This window comes from Coccinella septempunctata, chromosome 1 (assembly GCF_907165205.1).
Source record: "Coccinella septempunctata chromosome 1, icCocSept1.1, whole genome shotgun sequence".
Lineage (NCBI taxonomy): Eukaryota > Metazoa > Arthropoda > Insecta > Coleoptera > Coccinellidae > Coccinella > Coccinella septempunctata.
Genome location: NC_058189.1, coordinates 5,498,231 through 5,518,414, shown reverse-complemented (window position 1 = coordinate 5,518,414; position 20,184 = coordinate 5,498,231). Strand labels below are relative to the sequence as shown.

Here is a 20,184-nt window from a genome sequence, read left to right as displayed (position 1 = left end):
CAAATAATTTTTGGCGCCAATAATTACTTTTGTAAGGTTGAACTTGCTGATATTATTATTTTACCGAGATTCTGTAACGTGGTTTCCTCGGAGAAAACTTATCTCGAGCGCCAGCTATTCTTTTCACTAGGAAGAATAGCAAACCTACCAGAGTAGCTGCTAGTCGGAGACAGTGTTCGCTGTTACCTAGGGTGGTACCGATAACGAAGTAGTCAAAACCAAATTATGTAACAGTTTATTCACACCTTCGGAAACTGATTATATAAACAACGGAAATATGTGTAGGTATAAATATGAACGAACCGATCAGCAAACATACATTCTGGAAATTCGATCTGATCACGAGCACTTCACAGAGTTTATACCGGGTACAGTGAAAAATCAAAGGTTGTTCAATAAAATGCGCCAACAAGAACTGACGAAATGGTCACTAAGGATGACCTCGCGAAGTGAAATGACTTGCTATACGGTATCGGGATGTAATTAATTGTATTTCTCCAGAATTGAAAGAAACACAACCAGGGCGGATACACTCGAGACTTTTATTCACTACCCCAAGGGCTTACGCACCATGACTGATAGAAAATAAGAGATTTCTATTTCAACACCAAAGATTATAGAGTTAGGAAGATAGGAAACCAAGCGTATACACTTGCTGTAGCGCCACCTGGTGGTTCAATTGTTGTACTAAGATGCCAAGAATGGTTAAAATATTTATTCGACGGCCATTTGGAGAAACATAATTTGACTTTTGTAAGATTTGAAGAAACATGGCCGTTTTGTTTTGGTTCTCTTTCCGCCCGTCGTTTATTTAGTTCATTTAAGTCGTTTATTATTAGAGTTTTTTGTGTATTTACTCAGTGAAAACTTCAAAATCAAAGAAAAAAATCTTTGCTCAAAATGTCTTATGGAAACTATTGTATGGTGAGGAACTGTGGAAACTGTAGTACGAAAGATTCTCCGAGTTTTTTGAATTTACCATAAATATCTGAACGTAAGTATTGAAACTCGTACAATGTGACTCTGATATTGATTGATTTTTATTTTCAGTACTCTGAAGTGAATAGGATTTTCAGTATGTCCAGACATTAACTTGGTGAACTGCAGTAAAAAAGTTTCTCCTGGAATACGTAGAGTCATTATAATTTCTTTGAGGTTGCATCTCCTAAATACTGAGCAGAAAAAAGAAATTTGTTCTCTGATGTACGATGAAATTAGTCTATCTGAAGAGTTGCACTTTGGCGATCACCACGTTGTCTATGCGTAAGTGGTGAGACAAGCTGAGGATGGTATAAAAGAGTAAGTCCAAAACTTCAAGTGAAAAAAACAGAGCAATACAAAGTACTAGAGAAACCAACAGGTCGAATTTGGGAATAATTTTTAAGTTTAAATCTGATTTTCTCAAAACCAAATAAAATGCACTTGTACTCCTAGGCTCTTATACTACAATTTTATACATTAGAATAGATACACGTATTTCAATTTATCACTGAATTTTATCATTTATAGCTGGATATATGTATTATTAGGTTGATATGCAATTCATGTTATTAGTGAAGTTATTTGCATTTTGGAGTTGACTTGTTATTCTTACATATCTTTACCGATATACAGGTTACACCTATGTAAATTTGTTTTTAATTGTGGTTCTGAAAATTCTGTAACTAATATGTAAAAGAATTCTTGAGATATGTTGTATCGAATATTTGTTCATATTAATTTCTGATAAAAATTTTACAAATTCAACTGATTCTATTAATTGGAAAAAAAATGTATTGTGTAGAAATTACACCTTTGATATATAACATTTCACCATGTTCTGTTGTGTCCTATATTCAGAGCTCAATTATTTGTGTACAAGATGTTTTCAAAGGTGAATGATTTTCACCAATTGTACCTTCCGTTAAAAAAAAGCCTGACCTTTGAATACACCATGTACAATCTTCAATTTTGTCAAATTTTTCTATATATTTCAAATAAAAAGTATAGCAAATCTAACACAGTATTTCATTAATATTAATTGATTCACAACAATGTTTAGATGAAAAAAACATCTTGATCAAAAACAAAGGCCTATTTTTGTTTTGTCGCTCAGGATGTTTTTTCTGGTTTCGACCAAGTCTACTCGAATTCAATAAAAGGAATAGAATTCGAATTTCGCGCCCTTTTATCGAGGAACAGAATTCGAATTTCGCGCCCTTCAATTATGAAATAGAAAACTGTCATTCAACAGTTTGAGAGCACGATTCCAGCGCCACCTGATTGTCAATTGTGTGCAACACAGGCCAAAACGTATACGCTTTTTAGTACTAGCGATATGAGGCGGTTTCCTATCTTCCTAACTCTATAATCTTTGTTCAACACTTATGACGCGGGAACACGAACAGGGGGGTTGACGGGACTTCCTCTTCACTACACCAAGGGCTTACGCACCATGACTGATAGCGAAGGGAAAAGTCAGACTCGTGAAACAGGGTAAAGTACGGCACAAGATAACAGAAAACGATACAGTAGAGCAGTGTCAAAGAAGTAACCGCTGTAGGTCTAATAAAGAAACTGAACGGTAAAGACGGGGACCTACCTCCTTTATTTCAGGCACTCGCGGAAAACAAACGAAAACTAAAAATTAATTCCTAAGAGCACTACCTTCGTAACACAAAATTTATTCTAAATTCGCTGATCGGCTCGTCGGGCACACAATCGCAGAGACAAGAGAAAAGAGAGTAAAGAGCGTCAAGTGACAAAAGAGACTAAAGAGTAAAAGAGTCACAAAAGAGAGACTAAAAGTAAAAGAGGCCGTCGCGGGGGGAAATCAGCTTTTATAGGCCAATCCCCCCACACGTTGAAAATCTGAAAATTCCAGAATGCGACAAGAATGAAAAACGTCGTCAGCTCCGGTTTATCGCATATCAACATCAAAAAAACGTCAAAATCTTCAACAGCATGCAAGAAAAACAACGTTAACCACAGATAAACGGTTTTTTACATTTACTCTGCCTATCGGAATGAATGTACTGAATATTTGAGAATTAAGTATTTTCAAAGGCGGAAAATGTGAAATGAAAGGAATGCACTAAAATGAACTGGAATTCATTACAATTCATTCAAATTTCTTTGACTCTTCGAGGCAATAACCATAGACTTAATACCCCGATATTAATATGTTTATGGGAATAGCCTTACCTCCCCAGCAATGGGGTCGTAAAATCTTTGAAGTAATTGTATACAAGTTGATTTACCACAACCTGAACTACCAACGAATGCCACACTTTCACCAGCTTCTATTTTAAGTGTTAGACCGTTGAGGATCTAAAAAAATATTGTGAATAAGTCAGGGTCTATTCCATTTTGCATATTCGTTACTTACCTTCACATCAGGTCTAGCTGGGTACCTGAAGTAGATATTATCAAATGATATTTCGCCTTTGAGATTTTTTAACTTCAGTCCCCTCTTCAGGGATAAATTTATTTTTGGTTCACTATCCAAAACCTTGAAAACTTTACTGGCTGCACCACACGCCATACCAAATATTTGAAGGTATGGGGCACCCATACTGAAATTCCAGGAAGCCACTAAAGTATTGAAGAAGACCTGGAAGATAACTAATTTCAGTCAGGTATTGTGTTAGTATACTTATTGTGCAGGTCTCTAATTTTGAATACATTCAGTAAATCAAAGAAAGGTTTTTTGTTGTGAAAATGCTAAGGCATGTCGATTAGTATTGAGCTTTTTGCTGGAAGAAAATGTTCGATAGCGTGTCCCAAAGTTGAGATATGATGACATAAATAATTTTTTTAATGGTAAAGATGAATGAAGAAATAGTACATTGTTAACCAGGTTGGAAAAGCCACATATAAATTTAATTGCTGGTGTTTTCGAACACGAAACAGTGTAAAATGATAGGCGATGATTAATTTTCCATTTCTGGGACTCCTCCAGAGCTAGTTGAGGCTGTGAATACTTCTTCATTAGAATTACTGCCAAAGAAATCAAGAGAAAGTACGAATATGCATATAAACGTTTTACGGACTTATAGAGTAAAAACACGAGATCTTTCTCAGAAAATGTTGTTATGGCATACTTCCTGGACCTTTGTTTACAGATGAAATCTCCAACATTGGGGGGGGGGGGTTGGCAATTATTCAATGTTGAAGTCAACCCTTGCAATCAAAGACAATGTGGATATATCTCTACATATTCAAAACTGTTCTTCTAAGATTTTAACGAAGGAAGAAATCGACAAATTTATCCAGGAAGCTCCAGATAAATTCAATGATTAAGGTTAATTTTTCAAGGTTTCAATTTCTATTCAGATTACACATTCATTCATAGGCGTAGCCAGGGTTGAGTTTCGGGGGGAGTTTGAAATGAAATTTTTCTGATTTTGACATATAAAGTGAGACTCTTTGAAACTAATATTATGTATCTATATTATTTCGGGGGGGTTTGAACCCCCAAAACCCCCCCTGGCTACGCCCGTGCATTCATTCATTTTTTAGGTTACTTTATTATTTGGTATTTCTAGTGCCTGTAGAGTGGATGAGGTACTCCGAATATATCCGATCGATATAGAAGATCTAGAATCCAAGCTTATAATTAGCATACCTAATTCGAAGACCAACAAACCAAGATATTGTAAGATCGGAAAATATGAACAGTGATCGATTTTTCTTTAAATATCAAAGCGGAAAGGGTTCCAGGGAATTAGTAGGAATACATCAATTTAGAAAAATGCCTAAAATAGTTGCTAGTTATTCGAACTTGGAAAATCCGACAGAATATACTGGTCACTGCTTTCGTTGGTCTTCTGCAACAATATTGGATGATCTTGTGCCGACAAAACTAATTTAAAGAGGCATGGTGGATATCATTTCCTTACAGTAAGGAAATGAAATGGGAAATCTTGACTTTTTCTTGCAGAAACTTTGTCTATATTGTCCAAATTTCCTAGCCATTTGAAGAAAACAGTATTTTCGTTCACGATTTTTTTTCTATTGACAAATGTTAAAAAGGCAATATAATTCTCACCGCAACAACAGTTCCTGGAGTGTATGTGATCTGATCTTCGGGCAAATCTTTTTCCTCGATCATTAATTTAACTCCAAACCACATCGATAAAGCACAACAACCGTAGACAAAGAACCACAAGAATCCGTTACTCAAACCGTTGAATAGATTTCTTTTGATATTATTGTTTCTCGCATCTGTCAAGTGCTGATCGTATCTTTTCATTTCTTTCTTCTGACCGTCGAAAGCCACAACTGTCCTTATGGCGGAAAACACTTCTTCAGCAATTGACCCGGCCTGAGAATAAGATTCCATTTCCTGTTTGGAAAACTTAGTTGACATCTGAAAGAGCACAAGGAAGAAAAAAATTATACCTCAAACCCCCAATTGTCGTGACAGGTGGAAAATAGTTTTGATAATAGTGTAAATATTTAATTATTTCTCCACCTCAAGCAAGTCATCCAAAGCTGCACTTTTGGTTGACTCCTGAAGTTACAATGTTTGAAAAATTAAATTAACAGAACCAACTTTTTATTCCCGAAAAATCAGGCTTTGTTTTTTTTTGATGGGAAGAATTTGAAGTGATGTGATTTTGTCCAAATATTTTAAAGATAGAGTGTGGTTAAATATTACAATTATTACAATATAAAGACTACGTTAAACTTATTTTGTGCGAATTGTTTACTTTTCTCACTTACCCAGGTTATAATAGCCATCGTGATGGTTGACATTGGAAGGGATACCATGCAAACCAAAGCTAGCTTCCAACCTATTACCAATGACCAGATCATACCTGTTAGAAAGACACTCTGATAGTTGAGAAAGACTCCAACCTTATCACCTATCCCTTCTTCAATCTTTCCCAAGTTCCTAAGGGGAGAAAAATGATAATCTTCACCGAATACGAAATCTATTTTTTACTCACTCAGAAAAGGTAGTTGCAAAATCACCGGTTTTGTTCGAATCGTACCAGCTGATATCTTGATTTAGTGTTCTTTCGAGGAATTTCTGCCTTATTTTGAAAACCTGAAAAATGAACTGGGTCAGCTAAAAAGCGTTATCCTTAAGCATACCACTGGCACAAAATTTTTGTCCATATCTTTTTGATGTACAGGATGTGAATGTGAGAATTTTCAGTTTTCGGTGAAGGATTTGAGAATAGTAGAAGACTTCACAGAGTTTTATTTTTTTATGCTAGCTGGATTGTTAGGTCTAACCCCCTCAAAAACTGTTAGAAGAAAATTTGTCCTTATACGAGTTTACATTAATTTGACGAATAGTACATTTTGTTGGAAACATACTAATTGGGTTATTAGTAGCGTTTCTATTCTATCAACCATCGCATTTCGCTGGAAATGTGGTTTATTTTACAGGGCTGTGAATTTTATTCGAGTTTTCCTGGGAGCATTGAGTGAGACCCTATATTTATTTTTCAAAACAGCTCGATAGAGTCTTGAATTCATAATTCATAATCTAATCTTCAAAAAGAATTGCATGTCTAATTTTCCAGATGTACAAAAATGAAGGTACATAAAAAACTCACCTGTCTCAGACTACTGTATGAGAATAATACACCACCAACATACTGGCATAACAGAGTCGCTAATCCTAATCCTACTGATTTCATCGAGAAAATGAATACATCAAAGTATAACTTGTCTTCTAATTCTTCTTGTTCTGTTCTCGTTAAATTATCATTTGCAGAAGATGTAACGTACGATATGATATCTCCTGTTACTTTCCCGAATATAACGCAGTAATAGGGCTGACAGACGCCCACCAAGGATGTACATATTACTGCTATTAAAATACAGAACCAATCCAAAGGAGTGGCAAATTTGTACTGAAAACAAAAAGGAAAATTGAAAACGCTTTTCATGTAATAATGTACAGATTCAATAGAATGATGAAGCTCTTTAAGATTCGAAAATGGAACCAATTTCATTAACATTGATCTATGCAATGAAGAATTCGAAATTCGAAAACTTTCCTTACAAAAAATGAGATAAATAATTCATCTCTGAAAGAAAATGGCATTTCAAACTAAATCAGAACAACTATTGGTGCTTTAACCACCCAAGCAACGTTCGAACCTTAGATACTAGTTTTTACTTGAATTAAGGTATAGTTAATTAAATTTTCAATAACAATCTATTAGTAAAAAATGAGGATTCACCGATTTATTTTGGCACATATTTCAATGAAGAATCTAATGCCCTGAATATACATGCAGGGTGGGCAAAATTCGTTGTCTACTTTCGAAAATTTCTCATAACTATTTTGTCTTTGGAGTTACAGATCTGAAACTTCTTAGGCACTTTTATACGTAGAATCTAGTGTCAAAAGACTTTTTTTTCAATTCAAAAATAACAAATTCGATAAGAGTTTGCATTTAAAAAAAAAGTTTCCCTAATGATACGAAATGAAAAATTATTTTGAGCTCGTCCGTGGATTCTACGTAAAAAAGTGCCTATAGAAGGTTCAAGTTGCAGATCAAAGTTATGAGAACTTTTCGAAATCGTCAAAATTTTTTGCTAATAACAATGAATCGTAGGAGGCTACGTTTTTCACCATTCTCTGTTTCTCTGAAAAAGAGCTCGGAAATGTGTCATTTCATTGGTTTTTGAGCATCCAACTCTGTCAATATACCCAGTAGTTTTCAATCATCTTCAATTTTTGAATCAAAACATTAAGGTGAAAAAACGAAATTCATTGCAATCCTCAAATGAAACATGAAAACATATCCTAATGAAATGGAAAAAGTGTGTAGTTATAATATTCACCAATTTCCAGTAGGGAACTCCAACTTCTTTTTCTTCTTTCTGGTATTTCTTCTGTTTCCTGTAAAATATAAACTTCGAAAATAAGAATAGAATACAAGCGCGTTGATTTCACTTCTCTTGGAATGCAGGCAGCTGATTTCAAAAACTGTGATTTCTAAAATCAGTACCCATTTTTTGAAAAAAAAAATACTTCATCACAAAGTCAACAACAAAATCTTTAAAAAATTATTTTTAAAACTGATGAAAACACATTTGAAGATTGATAAGCTTCAATTTCGTTCGTTTGACGAAAAGTAACAATCCATTTCATAACCATTTCTTCTAGAATCAATTAAATTTGTGAAAATTCGTAAATCATTCAAGCTCCACGTAAAATAGAAGTGAGAAAGCTCTGGGGTGACAATCATAATATATTATTATAATCTTAAAGGTTCGCAACTCAAATAAGATTAAAAGAATTTCAAAGAAAAACAATAAAATGGAGTTTAGATGAATTTCTGACAATTTTTTTATTTTGTAAGTCTTTATCTCGGAAACTGTGTAGGTACAAAAATATAATAAGAATTATCTCCTCATTTAATTTTTGAATAGGATGCGGTTTTTTATCATTGATTATAGATCCCGTATCATAGTATGGCTTTTGAAAATGACAAATATTTATAAACTTTGAATATCATCAATGCTAATTTGAGTAAAACAGAATTGAAATTTGGTGATTTGCTTCTGGTTGACCCTTTACTTTTGAATTCTAGGGACAAAATTTGCAAAGATAATGAAAATTTATTTTGCTTCTTTAAGAATATGGTAATTAATATTCCAACAGAAATTGCCTACCTTTTAGAAATAAAAAAAAGAAATTTCCTATCGATGAAGCACATGTAAATTATTCACAATTTCATTCCAATATGAAATATAGGTAGCCACTGAGGCACCAAAACTGTCACTATTCTTTATACCTGTATGATGAAGTGAAATAAAATTATACTTTTGTTACTTGGATCAATGGGAGTCGGGGTTACAACCCTTATCGATTTCGAATTAGTTTATAAATAAGCATTGTTTTGTAGAATATTCCGAAATCCTTCACGGTTTTGAGCTTCGAATGCATAAGGGTAGAATCTTTGTTATTGAAATAATGAAAAATTATATTGCCACTTTACCGATATTTTGTCAAGGAGGTTTCAGGAAAAATAGAAATTGTTGTGATCAGGTTCTAAGCCTCACCGCTTTCATTGAAGCAGCTTTCAATCATAAACGTAAAACAGAAACAGCATTTATGGATTTATCTGCAGCATATGACTTAGTATGGAAGGATGGTTTGATTTTCAAACTTTATACTCATCTGAAGCGTGGAAAGATGGTTCGCTAGTTCGCTTTACTAGAAAACATGCTGTCAGAGAGAAGGTTTCGAGTTTTTGTTGAATAACGGTCTTCTACAAGGATCAGTTTTTAACACCTTTCTATTCAAAATATATCTGTATTATATCTCTACTACTTCTTCTGAGAAATTGATATACGCTTATGATATTAGGTCCTTTCGTTGCATAAAAAGTGTAACACTTTTCTACACTCGATTTTAGTATTCGTTTGCTGATTGAATTTACACCAGTGTAGAGGAGGTGTAGTTTATCTACATCTCCTTTTGACTATGTGTAGATAAACTGGTACTTCATGCAATTACTCTTCGAATGGCAGCTCTAGCCTTGGTGTTTTCGGCTGCTGAATATTGTTGCCCCGTTTAAGTTAATAGCAAAGAGTATCAACTCTTTGTTTAGTGCCCATGTGCAAAAAACTGATGCACAGCAAAATATTTCCATGAGAATTATTACTGGAACTATTACAATCCACTACACTCACGGCGAGAAAGGGTTTTTTACTGGGGTTTTTCCCTAAGCTCTTACATGTATTATACGCAAAATTGTATATGGTACCCCTTTTACGCTAACCTCTGCTAAAACCGTACCTATCTTATATACCTACATGCTATAATTATTTTGATGTTATTACTTTTAATGCTCTTCTTCAAAAGAATATAGTATACATATTAAAAATCATTTCCAACCTTTTTCTTTCCTACTACTCCACAAATTCTTATTTCCTCCAAATGAATGTGAAATTCTATATTGTGAAAGTATTGTGCAACAAAATATGCAACAACTATGAAAAAACAAACTATTTTCTCCAAAACATAAAAGAAAATACAGAAACAAAAGAGTATAATTACGATGAATGAATGAACAGGAAATAATGAATCTAATCTTTCTCAATACAGACTAAAAATAAGAGTTGCCAATATTGAAAGTTTGAGAATTCATTATTCTCAAAAATGTTCAGAATATTACCTACCTATTTTCTTCCTCGTCTCCAACTTGTGACAACAAACTTTTTCTCTTGTCGCTCATATCCTCTTCATCCTCTGTCTCATAATAATAATCACTCTTGCGTTTTCTTCTCTTTTTGCCGTTCATCATTTTATGATGGTTTAACTCAAAATCATCCATAAAATAGAATTAACAAATGTAAATAATACTCAAACTGAAAGTCCACTTCAAAGGATAAGTTGAGCACCACTTTGTTATATGAAGGAAATCTGAATCGAGTGTTAATTTCTGAAATTTTGTGACGCAACTATTTTGCAGTCGGATCGAAATTCGTTCTATACCCAATGATGAGCCTTGAATTCAATTGGTTCAATTTATGAATCGAAAATCATATATTACCCATAAGTTCGTATATATGTACAATACGTGACATACAAGTTTCAATTCGACTAATTGAAGAAATCTGAAGTAATAGTTCAATAGTTAGAGATTGTCGACTAGGTGATTCCAGAGACTGATCAGTACCTCTCCCAAGAGAAGCGATGCAAATTTCACACCTTGGTTTATTATTTTTCAATTCTCAAATCGAGACCTACGAGCACAGTGTTATTTCATTGACTTTTATTGATACATTCTTCTTAGGAAGAATTGAGGAATTCTCAGGTAAATCCTAGTTAGTCTCTAATCAGAGCATTATATTATGAAAGTAAATATACAGGGTGTCTGTGAACAAATACGAAGGCCTTGGGGAGATGATTCCTCGATGAAAATAAGCAGGGGTAGTTCCTATAAATTTTTGTCGAAATCGACCTCCCTTCCAAGATACAGCCTTTGAAGGGCGATGACGAGTTGACAGCTTTTAATTTTTTTTACGGGTTCTAAAAAACACTGAGTCATAAAACTATACATAATATGAAGCATATTATATATATATTATATAAGTGGATGTTGCTCACAAAATTTTTTTAGATCTCATAACCTTATTATACCTTATTATTGAAAATAACAACCCCTAATGATTTTCCTTAAAAAATTTTTTCGTGGGAATGATTTTCGAAAAATAAAATTCTCTTATGGTTTCCCATTCAATTCTGGAGAAAAAAAATCTCTTGCAAAATTTCGATAAAGTCTATACTTTTCTCGGAATAAATAAAAACTTACAAGCAGTATACGAAGGTCTATGAGGCAGAGAGTTGATCACAGTAATCAGAACTGCTTGTAAGTTTTTATTTATTTCGAGAAAAGTATCGACCGTATCGAAATTTTGCAATAGACTTTTTTTCTCCAGAAACAATATGAGAATTTTATTTTTCGAAAATCTATCCCACGAAAACAATTTTTGAAGAAAAATTATAAGGGGTTGTTATTTTCAACTAATAATAAAGTTAGGAGATCTAAAAAAATTGTATGAGCAACATCTACTTAGTGCTTCATATTATGTATAGTTTTATGAATCAGTGTTTTTTAGAACCCGTTAAAAAATTTAAATTAACTGTCAACTCGTCATCGCCTTTCAAAGGCTGTATCTTGGAAGGGAGGTCGATTTCGAAAAAAATTTAAAGAAACTACCCCTGCTTATTTACATCGAGGAATCCTCTCCCTAAATCCTTCGCATTTGTTTACAGACACCCTCTATATGTGTTTTTTATTCAATTGATTTTACAAGTGATCTTTTATGAAATAGTATGTTTTTTTTTACATCTCATCGGGGCTGTATTTTGTACGCAACCGACTTTAAATGTCTCCAGAGGAAAACTACTGAAGTGTCAAGTCTGGGAAGTGTGGTGGTCAGTCAATTGGTCCTTACAAATTTCTCTTCTGGATGAAAATGGGGTGGAGCTCCATCTATTTGGAAGTGAAAGAGGTCTTGTAAAATCTTGATGAAGTAGTATTATAGTTTTTCATGCAAACTCCAGGGGGCAAGAGAATATGTAGTTGAATGTTTTTTAAAAGTCACTTTTTGTGGCAGAAATAGGGTGGATCTTTTTGTTGCTCAGAACGATTTGGTCATTGAAGCGGTTTTTCATCAGTTCTTATTATTTATCATAGGGATAAAGTTTTCAAATGAACTTATTGAATCCGAATTTTAATTTGTCATACATAAACAACGAAGTTTGCAGTACTCTTGAACCTTTGGCCGATTTAAGAATTTTTTATTGTAGCGGCAGATCGCTCAACGTTTCCGATTAAGAATGGTGAAAAAATGTGATTTGCGATCGACTTCCTACTGGACTTTTAGTGTGTGCTACATTGAACTCAATAAAGAAGTTCATTGAGTTCAATGGTGTGCGCTATACCCAGACTAGGCGTATGGTCCGTATATACACATTTGGTAACCGAAAGTTTCCAGAGCGGTTACTCTGGTGACTGATATTGAACCAAATTGTCAGGAATTCGACATATACGGACCGCCCACTTACTAACCAGAAGTAACCAAAGTGTATATACATATACGGACCACAGCCCAGGTAAGGATTTGCACGTCCGGTTGATTATAATAGTGAATGTTGCTCTGCGATTTCGATCTCCTAATATCCCATTGAGGCAACGGCCTGCATGGAATTGTGAATAATAGAGCATAATAGCTCTAACGTAACTGTCGCAGATTTTCAATCGGAATCCATATATACCTTGAACTCTTGAACATCTCAAAATATATCGTATTTTAAGGGCTATAAGTAGGTTCATAGATACTTATAATAATATATATCTAATCATTTTCTTTCTATTTTTTTTTTCATTTGTGAAATATAAATCTGTATCAATTTCCTTTACTATTTACTTATTGCATTTACTTAAGGTAACTGTGGATTTGCATAGAGTCATTGAGTCAGAAACAAAATTATAACCTTCTTTAGTCATTGGGGCTATCCAGGCTTCTGCAGCAGTTCATTACCTACTATTATTTACGAACTTTTCACTCTGAAACTTGAATTCTGACAACCTTGTTTTTGTAATATACTTATAATGAATCTCTAGATAATTTATGACGCTATGCCGCAGAACACATACATACCTACAGCCAAAGATTTAGCTAAGAGTTAGCGAACTCTATAATCTTTGCAAACAATGCTATGCAAATCTTGACTTGGGCGAGACGTATTTTATGTATGAAGATAAAGGGTTGCGATCCTTTTAACGGTATGAGTATTAGGCCTGTGCTGCCAAGTCAAGTACCTAGTTGAAATAATCCCATTTCAAAAAGTATGCCATCCCAGACACACAGTTTCCCTATACATCTATACTGATTTTCAAACAATTTACTGATTTGATCTAATATCCACCATCTGAAGCAAAACTTGAATATTTTTTCTGAAAATCTCAACGGCACAAGTCAGCTCAAATGTAGTGCCTACAACTGTAGAGAAAAAAAAAACACGAAAGTGTTGGGCTAACTTTTTTCTGAAAATTTCAACGGCACAAAAGTTTTTGTCAAGAAACGAAAGTGATGCTGGGCTTAACGTCAATTCCGCGATTTTCTGGAACGTCGGACAAATTTTCGAGAAAATATTTACGGCATAATAATTTATTTTTCATTTATTTTCGGTTCTCTGGGAAATCGGAGGGGCTTCCGCAAAAATTCGAATGGCACACCTCAGCCTTCTAAACCCTTTTCTTAGAAAAGTACTGGACTGGCCCATTTCATACATATTGTACGAAATTTGAACTTCATACTATCTTTGAAACCGTATGGAATGAAAAAGAAATTACAACGACACAAAGAATTAATTAATTAATATTCAATGCTGCGAAAAAAGATTATAGAGTTTAACTATAATCTTCGGCTGCGACGGTCCGACAGCAGCTTTGTAGTTGGAAAGTGGTAAGTGTGAGGGCGTGTCGGTCGGACACACGTGATCTGGCATCCCGCCCCTACATTCTGTTGCATAGAAACACTGTCTATGGATTATAGGAAAAAGAACAAAATATTCTTCAAGTTTATTTTCATGAAGCTAAGATACATTCGAATAAAACATTTCAACAATACATAATAAAAAAAATTAACATTACAACAATATTCATTAAATACTGAGAATTGCACAGTAATACTTCTAATTGATGCACACCAGCATATATCATTAATCAAGAGATAAAATCATTTTATTGCTCTGCAAACAGATTCACATTTAATTGACATGCTGTCTTCTTCTTGCCCGTTGTTTGTCAAAGCGTAGCTCCATTTCTTCTAAAACTTTAGGAGTGTATCTAACTACCAGCTTCACAGATCCATGTGCTTGCTTTAAGAGCTCAACAGCTTTTTCATGGTTCTCTCCCTCAACAGACTGAAATCAAAGAAAAAGTGTAAATCCACTTGATCTATGCCTTATAACTTGCTTCGCCCTGAAAAATTAGACTTACCACTCCATTAACACTGAGAAGCTGATCTCCTCGTTTCAATCCTCCATGTCGATCAGCTACACCACCTGGTATGATTCTAGAAATATAAATTGGAGAGTTCTGCTCCTTTCCTCCCATAACATTGAAACCTAGACCTTCATCAGTCTTTGGTAATTCTACTACTCTTGGATGAGCGTGCCCTTCACTTGCTGCAAAAGCAGCAACAGTTGCTTTAGCTGTTGCTGATGCTCGTACATCTTGAGACCCTTGAATATCTACTGTTTCGTAGACGTGCTCATACACTTCCCGTACAGCATTTAAAAAATCACTCTGTAGTACTTTCTGTAGGGCTGCTAATTTAGTAGCAGGCACTTCTCCACTTTTCTGAAGTTTCTCGAGAAGTTCAATGGATCTCTTTATATCTGTAAGTATATTATTATTAAGTGCTTCATTTTGAAAAATGAGTAGTAATCAGTATTATAGGAAATTCCAGATTTTGAAGAAATAACAGAATTCAAACCACATTTGCTAGACAGAATTGAATTCTGAAATCTAAAGGAACTAGTGTATAGTCCAATGAGTATTTTTACACAATAGTTATTGTCTTTGGTTGTTCTGGTTCTATTGTAATTCGAATGTGGCCAGTAACACCAGCATTATCGGAAATCGCCTAATATAGTATAATGCCACAGTAGTATAGTATATCAAAAAAACTTACCTCTAGCTAGAGTTAAAGGTTCCCCCATTTGGGCCATTAGTGCTAGAACGATTCTAAACAAAGATTATAAATCTAAAATACTTGATTCTAGGATTGGTTCCTAATTAGAATTGGAACTATCGAATTAAAAAACAAGTTCCATTAAATTATTAATAAATATTAGGAATTGATTATTTCGTCTTCGTCTAATAAGGTTATAGACAGCTGTCAGCTGTCAGTTCTGTGACAAGACTGTCAATGTCAAGAATACGCATCTGCGCTTTCAAAAGCGTCAAATTTCAAATTTGAAGCTGATGAGGTTTTCATGCATTAATAATCCGCTTTTTTTACCAAAAACCCAAAGAAAAGAACCCAGAGTAATTGTTTTATGTCAAATAATTTGTCCCTTAGAAACTCTACCAGAATTATTTTGAAAGAAAGAACTTCGAACATATCCCCTTCACCTTTTTTGACAACTGCCAAATCACTGTCTCTTTCGCTGCTGTAACTTGTAAACATGAACATATTTTATCATCTTCAATCTGTTTTCAATTCAGGGTCCAATTAATAATTTAATAGTTATATATCGATGATTTTCTCCAATCCATGAATTTCCAAAATAAAAATAAGGAATTATGAAGATCTGAACGTTGAAGCAAGGAATCGTAAACGTCAAACAACATCCAATCCAAAAGAAAATATGAGGACATTCTTTCTTGTGATCTTAATTTTATATATAACAAAAACAGCTTGGGTATGTGAAAATAATGAATATAATAATACATCAGCTTTAAAACATATTTTGTAGTGCCAGTCTTTATCTGATGATAAACGCTGTAAATGCATATGTCCTAAAGTATCCATTCTTACCAATAACACTGAAATTGTTGATGGAGAGCGTATCAGATATGTTGCCAATGTGCCCCCAAATAAATGGTGAGTTTATAGAAGTAGCAATTTTGGATTTGTTTTGCTGTAAATCAACAAGGTATCTACCTAACGATTATTTTCTACAGCAATTGCATGGATGTAGTAATTCCCAAAATTGCAAACCAGTTAAATGGCAAGGAAGGTGAATTTTGTCCTAGATGTGAATGTAAATATGAGAATCGAAACACAACTATCATAAAAGTGGTAGTTATTATTGTGATATGGATCATAGCAGCTCTAGTAGTGTATATGGCGTTTTTGATTGTGCTTGATCCACTCTTGAATAAAAGAAAGAAGGGTAGTTACCAAGAACACACCAATGAAGAGGTAAGTGGATATTTATATGATTCACTGAAACTAGAGAATGTGCATGTTTAATAATTTATTATCTTGAATATTAGTACCAGTAGTATTTAAAAAAGAAGAAAAATATTTGATATTGAAGATAAAAGAAATGATTCTGAAGCTGAATTAGATCGATGTCGAAATCTACCCAATTGAAAATAATAATAGTGCTTGCCCACAATGACCCTAAACATAATATTGGCATGTAAGCTGTTTTAATAACCCCAACTTCTACTAACAAAATGTTGAAATTTTATTGAATGTTATATATTATTCAAACATTAAATTATTTAAATTAACAATTTAACTCTAGAAAATCTAGAAAGTTTGTCAGTTGAAACAGAGTTTGTTTAGAGTTTGTTTAAAAATACCATTATCATGTCAAGTAATGCAAAGTTCCCTTTGCTTCTGAATAGCTGTTGCCAGATAGTTTTCTTATACTGTTGGGATTATTTTTATTTGAATACTATAGATTTTTAGAAAACCTATCCATTTTTTTTTCATTACCTACCTGATAAGACTGAATAACTAATATACTTTTTTTGAATGGGATAAAAAAATTTCTCAAAGAGTGCTAAATATGTTTAATTAATTGTTCTTCATTTTCATTTCATTTATCTCATTATAAACTTCCCTATAGTCCTCCTGTTGAAAATTCTTTTGCAGCTTTTGATACCCTAAAAAAACCAACTGAACTCAACAAGAAAGTATTTGAATTGATATACGAATAACCAAAAAATAATAATTAATTTTTTCATTCTTATTATTTCTTCTAAAAAAAACTATTTCATTTGGTTAAAACTAATACTATTTTTTTTTGCTTTGCTTCTTTGGTATGGACAATGCTTATTTCTTTCCAATGTATTCTTGAAAAGCACCAATACATGCTAAAACACAAGATAAAAGGATGAAATTATTTTCAGTTTTCCTGTATTTCATATTTCAACATCAGATGCAAGTTCACATTTTTCATTGTTATTTCTCCTGATCCCCATTACTTATTTGGTTACATTTTTGTCCCACAGAAAACCTTTAACAGCTGGTTTTTATAATAAATTTTAAAGTCCCTTTAAATTTGAAGCTTCTTTTTGTCCTACTAAAAAGAGAAACCAAAGGAACCGTCAAATTGAAAGGACTTTAAAATTGATTATGAAACAGGCTGATACAGCCAGTTAGTTTTTTTTTACTAGGACTTAAGGAAGCTTTAAATTTAAATGGGACATCAAAATTGATTATTAAACTGGCTGTAAGTGACAGATGCATATTGCTGGTAAGGTAAAATTTCTCATATTTTCATTTTGTTTTTACTTGATGATTCGTGAATATGATGTAATACAGTATGATAAGCTCACGGACAAACTGTATAGTTAGAGTGCCATCATCATAAAGGAAAGAAAATATTTTAGATCTGCATTGGATTGAATTTTTGATTAAAAGAAAAGGGTTCAGAATTTAACTTAGAATTTCGAGTAAATATGACTTAATATTATGTAAAAGATTGATATAATATCATTATAAAGGGATGGAAATAAACTAGATCTGTTTAATAAGATTTTAGATTCAAAGTTTTCTAATCCAAAGTATAATTGAAAACAGAAATTAATGGTACCAAAAATGAATTCAACCTTGATTATCTGAAGAACTAAGACAAAAATGTGAAATATATGCTACAGTTGATCTCTCCTGATACTAAGCATCTTGAATAACCCTTTTTCAACTATGTTGATGGGATGAACTGTTTTTGGGAAAATGGTAAAGATATTAGACAGTATCCAAATACTCCTATTTGCTATTGACTCAAAAGTTACTACTGATGTTTTTCATTTCTACTATAAGATTTACTTCGTGATATTATTGTAATAGTATCCTGTCTACTTCTGTAAATTTCACTGCGTTTTTCAAAAACCACTCTATACATTAAGAGTAAAAAAATATATTCCAAGTTAATTTTGGTGTGTACTCAATGGAAATATTGTTTTTTTATTTTCACAGTAGTGGGTGAGTGAAATGGTGATTGCAAAGTGTTTAGTGTCAAATGTGTTTTATATATGGTGCAAGAGATATGGCGAAATAATAACAGGTTAGAAAGTACTTATTTTCATAAAGTTTGAAAAATTTTATTTATTTTTTTCCATTTCTTGTGTTTTAGTATGTTGAAAATTTTCATTTGGGGCTATGGAGTACTATTCCTATAACTGATGAATTTATTTCAGTGGAGAAGAAAACGATACAGACAATCAAGATTCAATAGTGATGATGAACTGTTGAATTTACTGGATGGCTCTGATGGTGAGGAAGTGATCGAAAATGAGGATACCATGGAAATGGTTTATCTACCATTAGAGGAATACAAAGGGAATTCTGATGAAGATGGGAGTAATGATGAGCTTCTGGATATAAGAAACATTATGAATAAAAATGGTATTATTCAAAAATGTGCCTCAAGTAATAGAACACAAATAAGAGTACACCAAAATAATAAAATTGTTGATTCTGAGAATTTTCTAATAGACCTGGATACGGTCAAACATAGTGAAGAGAAGAGAGGAGTCAATCAAACTTTGAAATATGACTTAAAATCGATTTGAATTATTGACTTAGAAAAAAATACGTGGAACAATTTTTTGGAAGACATGGAAGGGAAGTTCAACGAAATGCAGTATATTTTTCCATTGTGATGAAGTAATTAGGTGTAAGATATAAAAAATCGATATACTTACTTAGTTTTTTTTTCTTATTTTTCGAGTTATTTTTAATTTTTCTTGTAACTATTGTGAGTTCAAAGAATATATATTTTTCATTGTTGTTTATTTATTTCATTTCATTTGATCCCTATTAGTAAGCCTAATAGTAACACGAGAATAATATGTTTTTATTAAAGATGTACAGGGTGGGCAAAATTCATTGTCTACTGAGGGGATCTCGAGAACTATAGCAGCTAGAAGAAAACAAATGACTCATTTTCGAGCTCTTTTTCAGAGAAAAAAAAATGGTGAAAACCGTAGCCTCCTACGATTCTTCGTTTTTGATATATTAGCAAAAAATGAGTTTTTGACTATTTCGAAAAGATCTCATAACTTTTTTGTTCTTGAAGTTACAGATCTGAAACTTGAGCATCCGATCTGAAAATTGAATTTTTAATAGTTTACTTGAGAGTCATAATTTTGCCAAGGATTAGGGCTTAGATCATCTCTGATTTCAGATATCTTAATCTTTGCAGCCAGTTTCCAATCAAAGGATCTAGAATCCAGATGATTGTTTATCTTCGACAATTTTCAGTATTTGTTCCCCGATTCCGAGAGTTATACTTGGCAGCATTTTTTGATAGCAAACTCAAAATAATTTAGGAGTAAAATTTGACTGGGGTATCAGCAATTGTGCTCTCCGCTTAACTTTTCCAATAATTCATATGGAAATTTGCGAATTGGGAATTCGTACTTGACTTGATTTGGATATTTTTTCAGGAGGACGGCACTCCATCTACTTCTCATGATATGAGTGTTAGAGGAAATGTCCTGAACAGAGTTGGTCATCAGCAGGATAAATGGAAGAGGCAAGTTAGAGAGCAGAGAAGAAATATTTATGATAGGCATGCAATGTTGAATTAAACTATTCAATAAATTATTTGTATATAGGGTATATGTAATTTAAAGAAATTGATCTTATATGTATATGTATGACTCTGTTTTTAATGCTCTTTAATTTCATATTTGTATTATGTATATCTTAAAAGAATTATGAACAATAAAGATGTGTAGTTTA

The 20,184-nt window shown here is 33.1% G+C and overlaps 3 protein-coding genes and 1 long non-coding RNA gene across 5 annotated transcripts in view; 2 read left to right on the top strand and 2 right to left on the bottom strand.

The window, feature by feature from the left end:
* The window catches only part of LOC123322800 (ATP-dependent translocase ABCB1-like), a 37,823-nt gene extending 27,255 nt beyond the window's left edge, over window positions 1–10,568 (bottom strand). The window contains exons 1-8 of the mRNA XM_044910820.1: window positions 10,138–10,568; window positions 7,792–7,849; window positions 6,552–6,851; window positions 5,934–6,034; window positions 5,707–5,878; window positions 5,030–5,350; window positions 3,368–3,592; window positions 3,184–3,309 (exon numbers count right to left, since the gene is read on the bottom strand). Coding sequence (XP_044766755.1) covers window positions 3,184–3,309; window positions 3,368–3,592; window positions 5,030–5,350; window positions 5,707–5,878; window positions 5,934–6,034; window positions 6,552–6,851; window positions 7,792–7,849; window positions 10,138–10,292 — 1,458 coding nt within the window. The 5' untranslated portion in view covers window positions 10,293–10,568. The remainder of the gene's footprint in view (window positions 1–3,183; window positions 3,310–3,367; window positions 3,593–5,029; window positions 5,351–5,706; window positions 5,879–5,933; window positions 6,035–6,551; window positions 6,852–7,791; window positions 7,850–10,137) is intronic.
* LOC123322804 lies at window positions 826–1,737 on the top strand. Its single transcript, XR_006539221.1, has 2 exons — window positions 826–994; window positions 1,051–1,737. It is a non-coding gene; the product is annotated as an uncharacterized LOC123322804 (long non-coding RNA).
* A 3,471-nt stretch (window positions 10,569–14,039) lies between the features above and the next one.
* On the bottom strand, window positions 14,040–15,355 carry LOC123312904 (protein lin-7 homolog C). Its single transcript, XM_044897484.1, has 3 exons — window positions 15,169–15,355; window positions 14,472–14,872; window positions 14,040–14,395 (listed from the first exon to the last, which is right to left on the bottom strand). Exons 1-3 carry the CDS (start codon window positions 15,203–15,205, stop codon window positions 14,240–14,242), a joined length of 594 nt encoding a protein of 197 aa, XP_044753419.1. The 5' UTR covers window positions 15,206–15,355; the 3' UTR covers window positions 14,040–14,239.
* A 260-nt stretch (window positions 15,356–15,615) lies between these two features.
* Window positions 15,616–20,184, top strand: LOC123321289 (uncharacterized protein CG1161). 2 transcript variants are annotated; one of them, XM_044908759.1, is made up of 4 exons: window positions 15,616–15,901; window positions 15,956–16,083; window positions 16,164–16,404; window positions 18,636–19,228. In XM_044908759.1, the coding sequence occupies exons 1-4, from the start codon at window positions 15,848–15,850 to the stop codon at window positions 19,008–19,010; spliced, it is 798 nt and encodes a 265-aa protein (XP_044764694.1). In that variant the 5' UTR covers window positions 15,616–15,847; the 3' UTR covers window positions 19,011–19,228. The 2 variants fall into 2 exon arrangements, with proteins under 2 accessions (XP_044764694.1, XP_044764701.1); XM_044908766.1 differs by lacking the exon at window positions 18,636–19,228 and adding an exon at window positions 19,887–20,184 and having other exon boundaries at window positions 15,627–15,901.